General features: G+C 40.9%; 1 protein-coding gene across 2 annotated transcripts in view; it reads left to right on the top strand.

The window, feature by feature from the left end:
• The window catches only part of TTC33 (tetratricopeptide repeat domain 33), a 39,983-nt gene that overhangs the window by 471 nt on the left and 23,866 nt on the right, over positions 1 to 15,646 (top strand). For both annotated transcript variants that reach the window (XM_021379822.1, XM_021379821.1), the window contains exon 2: positions 228 to 456. In XM_021379822.1, the coding sequence (XP_021235497.1) occupies positions 236 to 456 (221 nt within the window). In that variant the 5' untranslated portion in view covers positions 228 to 235. The remainder of the gene's footprint in view (positions 1 to 227; positions 457 to 15,646) is intronic.

The raw sequence follows: 15,646 nt of genomic DNA, 5'->3' as shown, positions 1-15,646 counted from the left end.
CGCGCCAGAGGCCGGGCCTGGGGCGTGCTTCGCTTGCTGCTTCTGCCTGTCTGTTGCGCAGAGCTCCTCGCTGACGCTTTCCTTGAAGCTGCTGGGCAGAATCTGTATGGCTGAAGGGCGTTCTGCTGCGCGTTACTGCTCTGAGGGTCAAGATGAGCAAGCTGTGTTGGTTCTGGTGCGCACGTTAAACCTAATTCATCTCATCACTGAAATCTGTTTTTCTCTAGTTCTTCCAATGGCTTCTTTTGGCTGGAAGAGAAAGATCGGCGAGAAGGTCTCAAGAGCCACTTCCCAGCAGTTTGAAGCAGAGGCTGCGGACGAGAAGGGTCCGGGTGCTGATGAAGATGAGGAGTGGGTGCACGCCACGAAGAGAAGGAAGGAGGTTCTCCTCGAAGACTGCGTGAGGAAGAGCAAACAGCTGAAGGATGAAGGTGCGAGTTTGGCTGAAAATAGGAGGTACTGGTGTTATCTTGGTCTTTCTTTGTGTAAGTGCTAGGTGGTATTTTAATCCTTTTTGTAAACACTAAATACTAATTGTTGCATTCATTCTTCTCATGCTTCAAGAGGTCAGTCGCTTGTTTTTAAGTTTTGCATCTGTGATCTGATGTTGAGTAGAATTATTTTTGTTTTTTTGGCGTTGACGCTTGCTGTTGCGAAGTCTGTATTTGAGTCTCATGTCTGCGTTTGCTTAACAAGAAATGATGGAGAGAGATGAAAAACTGATTGCATCTGAAATTTCAGAGGGTAAATAAAGTATTGTGAGGTAAGCCATACTGTAAATACTGCGTTAGCTACTCACGGAGCTTTGTCCTGTCTTGTAAATGCGTGGTAATCTTCCTTTAATGTTACGAAGAGTATGCATGTTTACACGTACACAGTGACTAGGGAAATAGCGCAGAGCAGCTAATGCACTGTAATTTGTCTAATGCTTTTGGCAAATCAGGTTCAAGTAGCCACTCTGAATGTTTCCTGATAGTAGTACTGAGTCAGGACTTGAGCAGGATTTTTTTGGAAGAGTATTTCATACATTGTTCCTATTATGCTTCAAGCAGAAAGTAACTTTGGAGTGGGGGATGTACAGAAGAGGGATGAGACATTATAAACTGTGTTTCAAAACTGCATAATTTGGTTAGATCTTCTCTAGAAGAAAAAAAGTTCTAATAAAAGTTCCCTTAAAAACATCAGAATACTTGATATCTAAGTCTGAATTCTGACTTTAGTTGTATGAACATCAGTGCTTTATTCATTGTTCCAGATCAGCAATGATGTTATTTTCCTGACAGGAGTAATTCCATAATAATATACTAATAGAATAGTTCTGTTAAGCTGTACTTGTCAGTCTGAAAAAGGATAACTGAGGAATTCAGAGAGAGTGGCTTAAAAGCGGGTACTTCTTAGTGCCTTTCGTTAGTCTGAGAGGTTGAGTTTTGTCCTAAAACTTTCCTTTTAACATTTTTAGAGAACAGTACAAAAAGAAGACATTCATGAGAAGCAACATGTGGTTTTATTTGTGAGTTTAAAGAGAATTGTATCCAGTCAGAGAGCTTATGAGAACCTGAGAAATACTAAGTGGTTTATAAGAGTATGGAAAAAGTAACAAGAAATTAAAATGTAGTTTTCAGAAGGTTCTTCACTGTCTTTTGTGCTAGCGCTTACATCTGAGGCTCAACAGAAGTTCTGTACTTAAAACTGTAATCTTCATACTTGAAGGGACATTACCACCATCAGTTACTTTGTCATGTTCTGTAGAGTTTAGGTAATTAGAGCAGTATGGTATTGTCGATGTACGTAACTTTCAGGCAGACCTCTTTTTAAAAAAGATTTCATATAGATTTAAAGCTGAGCTCTCAGTGGGAGGCTTTTATTACTTAAAAGGTGGAATAGTTGAGATACCATTACAAGGAAGCAGTTTGTAAGGTTATGTTTACTCTCTCTGGTGGAAGGTGGTGGTTCTGTCTTAGACTTGCATGGTATAGTTATTTTCTTAATTTTGTACAACTTAAGGAGATTTATATAAAAATGAAAAACTTAATGGAGATGGTTTCCTGAAACAGTGAAGTATAGTAACAGTAAAATATTTGAGTTAGATGGTGCAGCATTCAGGTAAAGGAATGGTATTGTTTCAATTGTAGATAAACAAAAGAAAAGACTGAAAGCTAGTGGGAAACCAAGGTGGTATCTTAGCTGATGTTGCTTGTGAGATGAAGAGGAGGGGATCCTGAGGGGAAACAGATTTGATAAAGAAGCAGAGACTAAATTAAAAGGAGAGTGGAAAGTATTATGTTCATTTCTTATTGAAAAGAGACTACAGTGCATGGTAAAATTAGTATATGAACAAACAGTATGAAGCTGCAGTAGGGGAGGTTCTGGTTGGGTATCAGGAAAAGATTCTTTACGGAGAAGGTGGTCAGACACTGGAACAACCTTCACAGGGAAGTGGTCATGGCACCAAGCTTGCCTGAGTTCAGAAGTGCCTTAACAGAGCTCTCAAACATTTGGTCTTATTTTTGGGTGGTCCTGTGTGGAGTCAGAAGTCGAACTCAATGATCCTTATGGGTTCCTTCCAACTCAAGTTACTCTATGATTCTAATATGATAGAGTTTTACATTTGGATCTGGTATCACTTGTATAGAATAGCACTTACCACTTTTAAGCCTGAGTAGGCCAGGTAGCTTCTGGTAAAGGATAATCACTGTAGTGATGGTGTTATTTCCCCAGCTTGCTTCTGTTTGCATGTGCAATAAGTATGCGTCTGTGGTCTGAGATCAAACTGACTGACTTGTGCTTGTAAAGCAGGTCGTCTTTGGGGGCAAGGAGTAATAGATAGCTAGAAAAAACTTGTACAGCCTGCCCTTTGCCTGTGGGTAAACTCAGGAGCAGCACCAGTGCATGGTTGAAGGAAGCTGTCACAAGCAAAACAGGTTTGAGCTTTTATGACAGCTGCTTGGGAAGTGCTTGTCTGTACCTGGTGAAATGCATGTGGAGTAGACCTGTTAAAAGTCTGGAGAAAGATAAAGAAGATAGAGTGTTGAAGAGAACAGTTCCTGATCACCTATTTTTGGGCCTTCCCAAAGATGTGGCTGTTCAGGTCTCTGAGACTGCTGAGACTGCCTTAGCCTGTTGCTACCAGTGAAGTGTAGCAGGGATACCACTTGTGTGAGGTGTGAACAGATGGAGGATCTGTTCAGTGTGTGGCATAGCTCGTGGAGGAGGTGTGGAGGTTAAGGAACATCAGGGAGTGCAAACAGGAGATAGACTTCTGGAGTAACTCCCTGCCGTACCTGGGAGAAAGGCACTGGGATGATCACTTGGAAGATCCACCCAAGAGGTTGACTAGGGTGAAGTGGTTGACTCCGTGCCTTAAGATTGCCTCTGCCAGGAAGGAAAGAAGGGTAATTGTCCTGAGTGACTCCCTTCTGAGAGGAGCAGAGGGCCTCATATGTCTGCCAGAAGACATACAAAAGTGTGCTGCCTCCCTGGAGCCTGGGTAAGGGACATTACTAGGAGACTCCCTAGTCTGGTTTGCCACTCTTGATTATTGTCCCTTATTGATAGTTCAGGCTAGCAGCGATGAAGGGGAAGGTGTTAAAACCAGGCTCACTAGAGATGGCCCTCGGGTAACTGTGATAGCACTGGGAGTGAGGCAAGGGGCTCAGCTGAAGTGCATCTACACCAGTGCGTGCAGCATGGGCAACAAACTGGCGGAACTAGAAGCCCTGTGCGGCTGTCAAACTATGACCTAGTTGCCATTACTGAAACATGGTGGCATCTCTCCCATGACTGAAGTGCTGCAATGGATAACTATAAGCTCTTCAGAAGGGAGGGCGAGGAAGGAGGGGTGATGGTGTGGCTCTCTATGTTTAGACAGTATTTTGATGTTACTGAGCTCGGGGCTGGGAATGATAAGGTTGAATCTCTATGGGTAAAGGTTCAAGGGGAAGGCCAACAACGTACGCATCTTGGTGGGGTTTGTTATAGATCTGTCAATTGTTTACGGGTTGGTTTGGCTTGGTTCTGTGACTAATGGGGCAGGGGGACTTACACCCTGGGAAAGGAAAAGGGGAAAAAAGGAAAAGGGTAGAGAGATGGGCCTAAAAACAAAACAGCAGCAATGTTCTGAGGAGAAACAAACTAATTTACTAAATAAGACATTGGCATGCAAGAGAACACAGTGTAATACAATATAATTGAAATTGAAGCTAATAAATAAAATGAGGGAGAGTGTCCAAAAACCAAAAGGCCTTACTCTAATGCTGAAGGTGAGACACTGCTGAGACGAGCAAGAGGGGAAGAGAGAGAACGTCTCGTGATATGTGAACAGTTTTTCTTTCCCTCTGAATGGAAAACAGTAACAGAAGAGCGAACAGTCCTATGGGAGATGTAGTTCTTCTCTTCTGGGACGCGCCCCCAGAACTATTCACAATCCATGGAACTGGAGCATTAACTCTTTAACTCCCAGTGCACTACATGATGTTATGATGTGGAATACCGATAACCATAAATCATAAAACCATGCCAAGACCACCTAACCAGTATGAAGAGACAGATGAAATGTTCTATGAAGAGCTGACAGAAGTTGTGCAATTGCCAGCTCTTGTTCTCATGGGAATCTTCAACTTCCCTGATATATTCTGTAAATACAGTATAGCACAGAAGAAACAGTCTAGGAGGTTTCTAGAGTGTGTGGAAGATAACTTCCTGATGCAGCTGGTAAGAGAGCCTACCAGAGGAGGTGCCCCGCTGGACCTCCTGCTCACAAACAGAGGACTGGTGGGAGACCAGGAGGTCAGGAGCTGTCTTGGACAAAGTGACTGCAGAATGGTAGAGTTCCCAATTCTTGGTGAAGTCAAGAGGAGGGGCAGCAAAACTGCTGCCTTGGACTTCCAGGTGGAGGACTTTGAACTGTTCAGGACAGTAGGGAAGGGATCCCAAGTCCCTTGGGATTCAGTCCTGAAGGGTAAAGGAGTCCAGGAAGGCTGGTCATTCCTCAAGAAGGAAGTCTTAGAGGTGCAGGAGCAGGCTGTCCCCCGTACCCTAAGATGAGCTGGTCAGGAAGAAGACTGGCATGGGTGAGCAGGGAGCTTTTTCTGAGACTCAGGAGAATTAGAGAGTCTACGTCCTGTGGAAGAAGGGATGGGCAACTCGGGGAGAGTACAAAGAAGTTGCTAGGATACACAGGGAGAAAATTAGAAAAGCAAAAGCCCAGCTTGAATTCAACCTGGTCACTATAGTAAAAGTGAACAAAAAACTTTTTTACAAATACATTAACAGTATGTCACGGTATTATCTAAGGATCTCCCTCTGTGACAAGGGGGACAGGCCTGGAAAAAAAAAAGGGAAGAGAAAAGAAAAAAAAAAAAATTGTCGGCGGGTAGGGGCTGGCCCTGGGCGGTCCAGCGGCTAAAGCGGCAGGGAAGCTGCAGACCCACACCCTGGGGAAAACAAAGGGAAGAGGGGAAAGGTTGGGAACTCGTAGGCGGATCTAAAACAAAACAACAGCACCAATCTGAGGAGGAACAACTAATTTTACTAAATATATCGAAACTGAGACTAGTACAATTGTAACAGAGAGAATTTACAAACCAAGAGTCTTACACAGTAAACTGCGGGGGGACCACGTGCCTCTCCGCCGGGCAGGAAGGAACAGACCCCACCTCTCCCAGGTGGCTTCACCACCCCCTCGAACGCAAAGACCCCTGGGGAGTGCACCTCCTCCACTCCCCCTCGGAGGACCACACACCAAAAAAGGCAGTTTGCAGTAACCAGGGAATTAACTCGTTAACTGCCAGTGCTCTACATGATGTAATGATGTGGAATACCGACAACAAAAATCACAAAACCATGACACAGTAAGAAGAGGGCAAAGGAGAATCTCCATCCTTTGCTGGATGCAATAGGGAACATGACCACCGAGGATAAGGAAGTGTGGATGAAGCAAAGGTGAGAATTTTCTCAGTCAAACAGTTGTTACTGCGCTCTTCATATCTATTGCAGTTTCCATGGAAATAAATAGTAGGCATTACTTTGGAGCAACCTTCTTAAGGCAAAGACAGTTCCTCTTCAACTCAAAACGAACGGCCCAAACGAGCCTGAAGCTTGGACACCCGTGGTCTAATACATCATGGAGGACTGTTCTAGAAGCTTGGTAGATAGGCAGTTATCAGTAGACAGTGATCTGTCAGAACAGAAAGGAAAGAGGTAAGTGCAAGAAGCGTCACAATTGTTGGCTCTTTGGATTTTTGGGAAGGAGAGGTTCAACAAAAAACATGCACATGCACACACACTTTTGAGGAATATTTACAGAATAGTCTGCAGTTGAAAAGCATGGAGACTATTTTAGAGAGATTATTTTTGTTTATATGAAATTTGCAATGCTCACATATCGTCCAAACAGATACTAGCATGGATGTGTCCTCATGCAATGAAATATCTTTAAAAAAAAAAAAAAAGGATTTTTTTCTTGATTGTTGTATACATATGTGTATTTTTAAATGCTGCACTACATGAAATAAAAAAGAAGAAAGAAAAATTCTACTGTGCCTCAGTATTTTGAAAAAAACAAAACAGTTTGCAAGTACAATTTATGTTGACCACAATCCTTTGCATGTGGATGCAAGTTTGAGATTCAGGTGAGATTAAATAATGAAAGATTCAAGGTTAAGGGCTCAAGTGAGACTAAATAATGGAATGAAAAGTCCTGTAATGTAAGGTTGAAGGCTGACAGAAAGGAGGGGAATACTTCTGTCATGCTAGTATCTTTCACATAGGTGAATTGCATATTGATATAGGTAACTGCAATCTTTTTTAAAAAAAAAAAAAAAAACATTTTTGAAGCTGTCCAGTAGGTGGAGATAGAGTTCTTCTCATTAAACCCTGAAGGAATCCAGAAAATGCTTATTTGGTTTAGTTTTTCCAATATCAAATTAAGCAAGGCCTTTTCAAAGTGCTACAGACAGACTAGTTAATAAGTCAGTTTCCATGAAATGGTTTACTCTTCTAGGAGAGTTACTCTGTAAGCATTTCTCAATGAGATTTTCTAACCCATTGCTATATTTTAAAACAATATTTTACGATGTGCTACTTAATCCATATTTTAGCAGTTGAGACTTATCTTTTTTTTCTTTTTTTTTCCCTGGCACAAATTCGTCAGTATTCATTGTATATAGTCTGCAATTCCATATATATGTGTGTGTATGTATACATATATATATGTATATGCTGTGAGTTCTTTTCTCACTAGGTACCTGTAAAGAGTCAGCATAAGGTGACAGTCCTTTTTAAGAGCATGTTTAATGTTGTGGCCAGTTGTTTGTGCTATTTAAAGCTCAGTTGCATCTATTTAAAAAAGCAAAACAACCACCCCCCCGAAAACAAACCACCAAAAGTTTAAAAACAAACAGAAACCACCTTTCTGTCATGATGTTACAATGCTTATATTTATTCAATTTAATGTTGTTGCCACCTGCTAGATCAGGTTGTCCAGGGCCCTATCCAGCCTGGCCTTGAACACCTCCAGGGATGGGGCACCCACAGCTTCTCTGGGCAGCCTGTGCCAGTGCCTCACCGTCCTCTGGGTGAAGAATTTGTTCTGAATGTTTAATCTACAACTGGCCTCTTTTAATTTAAAGCCTTTACTCCTTTGTCAAATCACTACACTGCCTGATAAAATGTCCCTCCCCATCTTTCCTGTAGGTACCCTTTAGGTACTACTGAAAGGCTGTGGTGAGGTCTCCCCGGGGCCTTCCCTTCTCCAGGCTGAACAAGACTAGCTCCCTCAGCTTGTTTCCCTAGGAAGGGTGCTCCACTTGGCTGTTACAGCCATGCTGCAACAGGTGCATGTCCTCCTTGTACTGGGGCCCCCAGACCTTTGCACATTACTGCAAATGGGATCTTATGAGAGCAAAGTAGAGGGGGAGAATCTCTTCCCTCGCCCTTCTGGTCACCTTGCTTTTAATACAGCCCAAGGTGTAATTTGCTTCCTGGGCTGCAAGCATACGTTGTTGGCTCTTGTTGAGTTTTTCATCCGCCACTACCTCCCAGAGCTGCTTATCCACTTATTGCCCATCCTGTACACATATACATGTTTGGGAAGTGCCTTGACCCAGGTGCACAATCTTAAATGTGGCTTTGTTAACTTACGATGTTTGCTCGGGTCCACATCTCATGCCTTTCAAGATGCCCTGGATGGCATCCCCTCCAGTCTGTCAGCTGCATCCCTTAGCTTGGTGTCATCCACAAACTTGCTGAAGGTGCATGATCAGTGTATCCATCCCAGTTTCATATGAAGAACCACCTGTATAATATTCTGCTCTGCTCTCTGTCTACCTCTAGTTGGTGCCGTATGCCCAAATATCAGAGATGATATATCCCTACTTTCTTTTTTTACCTTCTGAAAAACAATTGTAGAAATCTTCTTTCCGTGAGAAACTGAAGCTTGCTCTTTTGAAGCCATTTCAAACTGATGATTTTTTTGAAGCCTACCATTCTTAGTGTGCACTGGATGTGTTTTCATGCTGATCTCTGGAGCTTTAATGACTTCAGCAACTGAATGGCAAATCTTAGAAAACATTGTTTGTCTTTGATGTGCCAGCTGGTAATAAATACCTTGTGTCGTAGACCATGGCTTAACCTTTTTGTCTCTTCTGCAAAAAAAAAAAAAAAAGAAATGACCATTTAAGACATAGTAGAGTTCATGGATTTAGAGGTTTTTTTTAAACAACATTCTTTGGGGAATTTTGGGGGGGATGTTGACAATGAATAATGGCTTCTAGTCAGCTAGCTCCACAATCCTATTTTACTATTAAAAATAGAAGACATCTATTAAGTACGTTAAATAGCATGAACTTACTGGAGGGTGTACTGCCTAGGTTTCTCTGTAGGAATTCGTATTTGTCTGGAGGCTTTAATACAGCCATTCATTTTCCTGGCAATTAGCTCTTATGATGACGATGATAAATTTACCTCAGTGAATCTGGATGTTGACGTAGGTGTTTTTAATTGTCTGAACTCTCGTTTGACAGTGGATCTGTTCTGATTGTTAGAAGATCAACTTTCCCTGGCATTACTGACGCAACTAGTTTTCCTGGACATTTCAGATGAAATGTTGCATGTTCTAAAATGAAATTGTTGCTCAGTAGGTGTTATTTCAACTTTCAATTTTCAAAGAATGTTACTGATCAAAATAACTAATTTTTTTGACATGTTGGGTCTACTAAGAACTGACTACATATGATTTTACAACTTTATATTAATACATTTTTTATTTGCCTTTCAAAAATGAATTTCCTTTTGTATTGTAGGTGGAACTGAATGAATTGGGTTTCAGGAATTTTGTGTTTTAGTATCTGATTTCTTTTATGGGATTTGAAGAGATTCCATAAAATCTTGGGAACCTCTTTATATTGGATACTGGAGAAAAATGTTAGTGCTGCTGATATACTGAATGAAAAAATAAATATTAATATCACAAATACTAAAATAAAACGAATTTACAGAATCAAATATCTCACAAAATCTAAGAAAGATTTAGGTACAGTAAGTTTTAGGTAAATTAGTAAAGGTATTTATTGTGTGCAGCATTGCATCAATACAGGAGAGATCTTTACCCTGGATTTTCTAATTAACTTACAAATTTTGAATATATTTTAAGTGGTTGTTGTGGTTTCACCCTGATGGGCAGCTAAACACCGAAAGTACCCTCTTGTTCCTCCTTCTGAATGGTAGATGGGGAGAAGATGTGATGAAAAAGGGCTCAAGTGTTGAGATAAGGACAAGGAGATCACTCACTTATTACCATCGTGGGCAAATCATAGAATCATAGAATCACCAAGGTTGGAAAAGACCTCCAAGATCATCCAGTCCAACCATCCACCTATCACCAATATTTCCCACTAAACCACATCCCTCAACACAACATCTAAATGTTCTTTGAACACCTCCAGGGTTGGTGACTCTACCACCTCCCTGGGCAGCCCATTCCAGCGCCTGACCACTCTTTCAGAAAAGTAGTGTTTCCTAACGTCCAGCCTGAATCTCCCCTGGTGGAACTTGAGGCCATTCCCCCTCATCCTGTCACTAGTTAAAAGAGAGAAGAGGCTGACCCCCAGCTCACTACAACCTCCCTTCAGGTAGTTACAGAGAGTGATAAGGTCACCTCTGAGCCTCCTCTTCTCCAGACTGAATGGACTCCTCACAGGGACACTGGTGTAATTTACTGCCTGTTCCTAACAGACCAGAGCAGTGTCAACTAAAAGCAAACTAAAAACACCTTTCTCCCATCCACCCTCATCTACCTCCTTCCCCTTAGAGGCATGGGTGAATGATAAATAGTGGCTGACACAACCTAAATACTCTGTTTTGTCTGCTCCCCCATGGTCACTCTGCCTCTGCTTCATGTGGATCCCTTCCAGAGGATGTCATTCTTCCCAAACAGATCACTGGGGCCTTCCCATGGCAGCTCTTCAGGCGCTGCCCTAACACAACTCTGTACCACAGGGCCCACCCTTCAGGTAGTGCTCCAGCACTGCTCCTTGTGGGTGGCAGCTGCACCACCATGGGCTGCTCCCCATGGACTCAGCTGTGGCCTCCTGCAGGGGCTCTCCATGGGGAGCAGCCTCCTTCATCCTGCATCCACTGCTGCGCTGTGGGCTTCTCCATGGCTCCACGTGGACATCTGCTCTGTGTAGTGCCTATGGGCTGCAAAGGAACAGGCTGCTCCACTAGGGGTTCTCCTGGGTTGCAGGGACCTTCTTTTCTGCGCCAGAGCACCTCCTGTGCTGCCATTGATGCCTGCAGGGCTCTTCTCTCAAGTTTCTCTCTCCTCTCTCCTAGCTCCTGTTGCACAGCAGTTTTTCCCTTCCTTCAGTCTGCTGTCCCAGAGCACACCCAGCGTCGCTCATGGCTCAGCTCTGGCAGCTGTGGGTCCCCTTTGGAGCAGCTGGAGCTTGCTCTGGTCTGACATGTGGCATTGCTGGACTCTGCTCACAGAGGCCACCCCTGCAGTCTCCCACTACCAGAAGTTTGCCACTTAAACACTAGAAAAGTGCCTAAGCATTGTGGTTCTTCGTTGAAACTGGGAGGTTGGAATTTTGAATACTGAGCAAAATGTGAAATAGAACAAGCCAAAACAGGGTGATAATAATTCTGAAGTGAATTCATTCACATTTTGAATTTGTGGATGGTAGCTTTCATTAAATAAATGAAATATATTTATAGAAAAGATAAAGCATTTGCCACTCAGACTTGATTATGTTCATCTAATCGTTGACATCAATCTAATGTTTAAAGATATCAAGTTGTGAGGAATATAAAACAACATGTTTTTGTAATTAAGATATCCTTCCTCCAGATAAAAGGTTGAAGGTATCAAGCTTTGTACGCTTCACTTTTTCTCTTCAGAAGAGAGGTCTTTTAGTTAGTTATGTTGGTGATCTAAGCAAATTCATGTCTGCTGTCATGTCCCTTTCTGAAATTATATTGTAAATCCATGGGTAGTTTAATTGGCAGGGAATCATTCCAGAGCTCAAGATGTTCCTTGTGTGTGTGTTCACCTCTAGGTGTAGGGCATGGAATTTGAGTCATAAAATGAGAAAAGAGTTTATTTTAGAAGTTAGGCTTCAGAAGCATAAGATACTGTGGACTAAATGGCTTAATTATTTCTACCAGTAACCCATGTAGATAAAAACATATGAAATATTAATCTTTTGTTGAATCTTTAATAATTTAGTTTTCTTCTCATGTTGTGCTATGACAAAAATAGAAGGAGGTAGTTCAAATGTTTCTTGCTGCTGTTCTCTCAGTAGACAGTTTTACATGTGTGCAAAATTACATTGCCAAAAAAATCATAAATCTGAATCTGTGGCTTCTTGTGAGGCTGCTCATCAGTAGAAACATACTGTGTTTTTAGTTACTTCAATTCTCTGGTGGGAATGGGAACACAACTTATGCTTGCCTCTTCTCCCCACTTTACTGAACATTTTTGCCTAATGACTTTTAGGCTCACCACTTCTGGTAGCTGAGGTGCTGGTGGTGAGAGTCCCCACTCTGCTTGCCACTTTTGTTTTAAATTGATGTTTGTGTAAATGTGCAAGTCATCTTGAGATCTGAAAGCATCTGGGGCATTCCTTTGGTTTTGAGCAGTAATAGCTCCAGCCCACATACAATCTATATTTGTGTATGTTATGTCTTTCTATGTGTACTGACAACTGCAAAATAATATTTCACTTATTTCAGGTAATTGGTATTTTTTACTTGCTAGTATTTGTATTGAGATGCTATAATCATTTTATATCAATACTTTATTATCTTTTTATTTATATTGCGAGAGTTAAAGGGTGCCTGCCTACTTAATTTACAGATCCTTTAATGAATCATAAATTGTAATTGCCCTCTATAAGTCTCAAAATACCATGGAGAATTACATATTTCACCTATCTTAATTCACTTATGTTTGCTTTTGTGTATAGCTTCTGTAAGTGTTACTCTGTAATATCGATATCAACAAACATTGTAGAGAGTCCAGAAGAAAAACCAATAAGGGGAATTACATTATTTGGTACAAGTAACAAGAGCATATCATCTAGATAAATGCATCTGCTCTATGCAGAATGTGAACAGACTGAATATTGTTGGTTTTTGTGTATCTGCACTGTATAATCAAAGAATCATTATGCTTGGAAAAGACCTCTAGGATCATCCAGTCCGCTCATCAACCCACTACCACCATGCCCTCTAACCATGTCATGCAGTGCTACGTCTGTGCTTTTCTTGAACACCTCCAGGGATGGTGACTCCACCACCTTCCTGAGCAGCCTGTTCCAGTGCCTGACCACCCCTTCTTAGAAAACATTTTTCCTAATATTCAGTCTGAAGCACTCCTAGTGCAACTTAAGATCATTTCCTCTTGTGCTATCACTAGTTACCTGTAAGACCAGACTGACACCCCATGTCACTACAGTCTCCTTTTGGGCCATTGTAGAGAGGGATAGGGTCTCCCCTGAGCTTCCTTGGGACTAAACAGTCCCAGTTTCCTCAGCAGCTTCCTGTAAGACTTGTGCTCCAGATCCTTCACCAGCGTCATTGCCCTTCTTTGGATACACTCCAGAGCCTACATGTCTTTCTTGTAGTGAGGGTGATATCTCACCCTCAAGCATATAATTTTGGTAATAAGTCAGTTAAGAGAAAGGTAGAGAAATGCTGTTATTTTATTTACCTTGGGTTTTTTTGATGGATTTTTTTTTGGTGCTGTGAACAGCATTTGACTTTGTCCTGGTTCTCATGACTAAGTTGTGAGAACCAGTAGGACCATAACATGAAGAGTGGGAGATAGAGCTGTTGTTTGTAGAGAAATATTTGAAAGGTTAGGAGAATTAAATGACTGCTGAACAAAGAAGAAAACAGATAGCATCAATCATTCTAGGTCTGCTACTATGTTTTTAAAGGATAATCTGAACAAATAACTCACAATTAAGGCCAGAATGCAACTATTGCTTTAAATATAGCACAACAGTTTTTCTTCTATGTTTTTCTTCCTGTTGCTTTCACAGGAAGCGCTGTTGAAGCTGTTTTGAGGAACTGAAGCTTTGTTTTTACAATCTCAATTTAGCAATAAAATATGTTGCTGCATTACCTGAGTATTAAAATATTTTAGAAGTATTTCAAGTTCTGATACTTGTATTAATTTGCAGTTTTTGTTTAGGGATACTAAAGTAGTTAATTGGTTTTACCTTAGCTATGCAGTTCCTTCTACAGCGAAGCTTATAAGGTTACTGTGGCCCGTTATTGCTTAAATAATTATGAAATAGCAGGTATTGTATTGCATTGTATTCCTGTTCTTAGTTTGAATTTCTGTGTGTCAACCTAATTTCTGTTTCTGTTTATCATAATTTATTTTGGCTTCCTGCAGAGCTGTCACCCATAAAATCACGGAATCATCTACTCAGAAAAGACTTTCAACCTGATGAGGTGCAGCCATCGACATGACCTATTGAGTCCCATCACTAGACCATGCCCCTTAATGCCATGTCCGCTCATCTCATAAATAACCATAGGGAGGGGAGCTCCACCAGTGATGTTATTTTGATTTTAATCATGCAATATTAAATGACAAGGCTGGGATTTAATGAAATATTCTGTGTTTGTAGATGGTTGCAAAACAGATTCTGGACCTTGCAGAGTGTTCCTTGAGGTGTTTAAGCTAGAAATAGCTTATTTCCTTTTGAATCCTTAAGTTTAAATGTTTATTGTTACTGTAGCAGATTTTTCTGTGGTTATATTTTCATTATTATATACCAGCACTGCAGACACTGCTGTCCATCTGTTAATGTTTCTTTAGTTAATAAGATACGCAGTTGGACAGTAGGGTCTTGTGGTTTTCATGACAGAACTAAACCAGCAAAACCACCACTGACTTAAAGGAAGCATAATAAGTTATTCCAGTTCTGTGCACCCACTCAGAATAACGTTCTGGTGTATAAGGTAGTAGCTTGTGGAGAACTTCTGCTATTGACCGTTCTTGTTTTCAAAATTACACTATGGATTTCTGAATACTACCACAACTATTAAAATCAGCCTGAACTTGTCAAGTAACATTAGTTATTTGGGCTCACTGGAATATTTTTGGGGGTCATTTACTAAGATAGAGAAGTCTTTGTGATTAGCAGGAAGTCAGTGCCTAGGGTGCCTCTGGGATGTATGGTGGAGGGGTGACTTAAATAGAAAATGTTTTTATGAAAAACATTTTATGACAGATTGTCAAGTCTAGACAATGATTACCTCCATTATTATCTAGTATTTTCAGTTTGTTGCTATAACTCCTGTCATTTATTGTTAAAATAATTGTCTGCTGTATTTTCCATTCCTGCACCTCAAAACAATAAAATAGTCATGATGTTAGTAATGAATGATTTCTGATAAGACTACTTTTTCATATTGTACTTGAGGAAATTAAATGTTTTTCCCACATGAGTGAGGATGTCTCTCAGGGATCATACCAGAATCTTGGATTATATGATTTTCACTTGTAGGTATTAGCTACAGGAATACCTATCTCCAGTATTGGATTTAGTAGGTTTTCTTTGTCAAAAGTAGTTTTAGTTGCCTAATAGTGGAAATAAGGAGTGTCCATAGGCATGTGTGTGGATGAAATACAACTTAAGAAATTGAGATTGAACTCACACTGAAAACCTCATCTTGTAGTTTAGTGTGGTGATGGATGGTAATCGTTTTTGGCATTTGGTGAAATGGTGTTTCCCATCTGCTCTTCATTGGAAATTCTTGAGAGATACATCTCTCTGAAGAATTCGTGGAGCTATTTAATTGTGTATAAATCTGACTTTTTTCACTATTTGGGCTATGTGACCTGATATCAAGGGTCTAATATGTGCAAGAATATGAACTTTGAGAACAATTATGCATTGAAATATGGACATCAGCTGTGTGCATGCTGTTTTCTGCAGTGTTAAGTTCAATATAATTTACCTACTTGAATGGCAGTTACAGCAAGCCTGTTTGCATTTTTCTGTTGTTTACTGTGGGGTAAAAACTTGTATGTGGTCAGTTGCCACTGAAGAACTGTCATGTACATCTTTACCTGTTGTAATTAGTGTGACCACGCTGAAATAAGCCTATTAAATGAACCAAAAAAGAG

Source organism: Numida meleagris, chromosome Z (assembly GCF_002078875.1).
Source record: "Numida meleagris isolate 19003 breed g44 Domestic line chromosome Z, NumMel1.0, whole genome shotgun sequence".
Classification (NCBI taxonomy): Eukaryota; Metazoa; Chordata; class Aves; order Galliformes; family Numididae; genus Numida; species Numida meleagris.
Note: the sequence above shows the minus strand (reverse complement) of the source record. Positions and strands in the feature narration are given on the sequence as shown.